General features: G+C 39.5%; 1 protein-coding gene across 1 annotated transcript; it reads left to right on the plus strand.

Annotated features, from left to right (window-relative positions):
- The first annotated feature begins 644 nt into the window (after window positions 1-644).
- LOC103522964 (cleavage and polyadenylation specificity factor subunit 1-like) lies at window positions 645-2460 on the plus strand. The gene is made up of 3 exons (XM_008488046.2): window positions 645-829; window positions 1197-1399; window positions 1854-2460. Exons 1-3 carry the CDS (start codon window positions 684-686, stop codon window positions 2027-2029), a joined length of 525 nt encoding a protein of 174 aa, XP_008486268.1. The 5' UTR covers window positions 645-683; the 3' UTR covers window positions 2030-2460.
- Window positions 2461-3345: the final 885 nt, after the last annotated feature.

The following is a 3345-nucleotide window of genomic DNA, read 5'->3' on the forward strand; positions in this document are numbered from 1 at the left end:
CAATGTGCACTGGTCTGTGTTAACCTTACCTACGGGTTTTGTGAAACACGTCGGGTTTTACTAGTGTGTATTACGCCTCAAGTGCAGGATTGTCACTTAACACGTTGACTGCCACTCCATTTTTGCCTGTTTATTTCATACGCCATGGGTAATTTTCGGTCTCATTCGCCCAGTGCCATGGGTAGTTTTGTGAAAATGGCGAGAAAATCCAACTTCACGATGGGTATTGCCGAGAAAATCGTATAGATATACGCTAAATTGTATTATCTCTTACCGCCTTAAGGGCAGGATTCTCAATTACTGAGCTTTTCCACTCTTTTTCAGATGAGACCATAGTTCAAGAGCTTCTGACCGTGTCTCTAGGTCTCCATGGTAACCGCCCTCTGCTTCTAGTGCGCACTCAGCACGAGTTACTCATCTATCAGGCATTCCGACATCCTAAGGGCACACTTAAGTTGAGGTTTAAGAAACTCAAAGTCCTGTTCGTTTCGGATAGAAGTAAGCGAGCCAATGAACAGCCCGGTCTGCCTAGAGGCGTGAGGATAAGTCAGTTGAGGTAAGGTCCTGGGTTCCCGGAAACTTGACCATTTCCCTAACTAAATCACTCATTGTTTGATCCCTTTTGGACACTTGTATTCCCTCCTCAGGTGTATGCATGTGAGTTTGTCATCGAAAGCAGTTCCATGGGTTTCATGATCTCGGATAAAGATAAGAACGTGGTGCTGTTTATGTACCAACCGGAAGCCAGAGAGAGTAATGGCGGACATCGACTTATCAAGAAGACCGACTTCCATTTGGGCCAACATGTGAATACGTTCTTCAAAATCAGGTTGGTTATCTAGGGAATTTTTTTATTGTGTTAAGCATACTTAATGTTTGCAACAAATATCGTTCCCCCATTATTCCACCTAGATAGATTTTATGACTTGACTTGGACTCGAACCACCAACCTTTAGATCCAAAGTCCAACGCTTTAACAACTGCACCACTGAGGTTGGTAGGTGGGTTATCTACACAATAAAATTAGGCAAGGTCTTTTGATTATACTGTTAAACCCATAAAATATACGAGACCTTGTTTATACTGCTGGAGTTAGGGACTTTTTAGTCCCATTCGAGCAGGATAAACAAGGTGGGCTTTTTGTGTACGGAATTAAGGTAGGTCCATACGTATTTAATCCCGTTTTCCGTTTTCAGATGTAAGCCGAGCCCCATCTCGGATGCCCCAGGGGCAAGGTCCCGGTTCCTCACATGGTATGCTTCTCTGGACGGGGCCCTAGGTTTCTTCCTACCCCTCCCCGAGAAGAACTACAGGCGGCTACTCATGTTACAGAACGTTATGGTTACGCATACCTCGCACACTGGCGGGCTTAACCCTCGTGCCTTCAGGACTTATAAAGGTAAGAATTGAGACTAGCAAGTGAAATTGAAAACACAACAAACAAACAACAACAACCCCGATCCAAAGTTGTGACTTTCGTCAGAAATGAGCTATTCATTTTTCTTAAGAGGTTTTTAGCTAAAAACATGGTTCGCTAAAAGGACCTGCAACTACTGAGGTCTTATATAAAAAAGAGGAGCACAGGCCAGAAGCTAGCCGTTTCGAAAACGAACCTTATTTGTTTAAGTTAAATTTCGCCCTGGGCGGGAATCGAACCCGCAACCTAGGCCGCGGATTCGATGTGGATAATTTTCTTTCTCGGAACGGCTGGCTTTCTCATATCCTGTCTTCCCTCTCTTTTCGATTTCGGGACAATAAGACTCTCTGTTAAACTTCTTTTCCCCCTGTTAACCCGGGATGGGAGACCTCCCGTATGTCCTTATTTATAATTTATTTCCCACTCTTCTCTCCAGGTAAAGGCTACTACGCGGGCAATCCATCGCGTGGTATCATAGACGGGTCTCTGGTGTGGAAATTCCTGCAGCTTTCTCTGGGCGAACGGCTGGAGATCTGCAAGAAAATCGGATCCAAACACAACGATATTTTGGACGAATTGTACGATATTGAAGCCCTGAGTTCCCATTTCTAAAAAGACATCAGGGACTTATTCCAAGAACTCTCTTCTTGTGGGATTGGAACTCTGAGTTATCCTTAAGAATTCTGGACTGAAATTAGATAGATGCTTCTTTATCTACATAATTTCAGTGCAGGATTCCATATGGGAATTGGAATCTGGAGTTCTCAATTCGGTTCCACAAGAAAAATAATGCGTGATGTTAATGTCTGAACTACCCACACCTTACTTTTTACTGCACGCACAGAAAAAGAAGGAATTTTACTTGTGTTAAGCATGAAGCTCGACACTTGGTTTATTCTCAATCCACCTTGGGTTAATTAAACTCAAATAGACTCTTGCAAATGAACTTACAACCAACTTCAGTCGTGTGGTAACGCGTGTGGACTTCCTATTTGGAGATTGTTGGATCAAGTCCAAGTCAAATCATAAAATTTTCCTAGCTGTGTTAAATGGGGAACGACATATTTTTTGTGACAAACATAAGTATGTTTAAACGCTGTCTATGTTAAAACTCCAGTTTCAATAAAATCTGAAAAAGTTCTTATGAAATTCGTTGTAAATTTCGTATCTGTCTAAATTTGTTTATAATGTAACCCGTTTCTACTGTTGTACAATAAAAAAAAATATTTGGGAATTTATGGAAAAAGGACATTTCTTTTACTCGTGTTGAAAACGGAACTAAAAGTGGCCCTTCTTTCAAAGATGTCCCCATTTGTTACTGTTTTCCTATAATGGGTGTTAATTTCTTCATTGTATCCCCATTTTTATTTATCTAATTACCTACTCTTTTATTATTATTTATCTATCGGAAATCATTTATTATTAATCTATTATTATTATTATTATTATTATTTAAAGCAAGATAATATTTAGCTACCCACCTACTCTGGATAATATTTTGTCATCAAATTTTTACGGAAAAACATCCATTATTTTGTATTTATTATATTATTATATTATGTATCATTATTATCTATGATTATTATTATTATTATTATTATTATTATATTAATTATTATTATATTATTATTATTTATTATTATTTAACCAAATCTACGTACCTTTTGGGTGGGTAATAATCATACAATATTAAATGCCATGCCAGTACCCATCTGCTACTCAGATTTCAGGTGACGTTCCTAATCGCTCCTGCTGTCCTCCCTACACCCTACCAATAAAATCGCGAAACACTGGTATTTTTTCATCAGGAGGGACATCATCAGCTCTCTTCTCTCTCTTCTCCTCTCTCTCTCTCTCTCTCCCCCTCCCAAAAAATTGCGAAAAAATTATTATTCTTTTTTCAACTCAGCGACATATCAAGCCTCTCT

The sequence above is a fragment of the Diaphorina citri genome, unplaced genomic scaffold (assembly GCF_000475195.1).
Source record: "Diaphorina citri unplaced genomic scaffold, Diaci psyllid genome assembly version 1.1 scaffold13363, whole genome shotgun sequence".
Taxonomy (NCBI): domain Eukaryota; kingdom Metazoa; phylum Arthropoda; class Insecta; order Hemiptera; family Psyllidae; genus Diaphorina; species Diaphorina citri.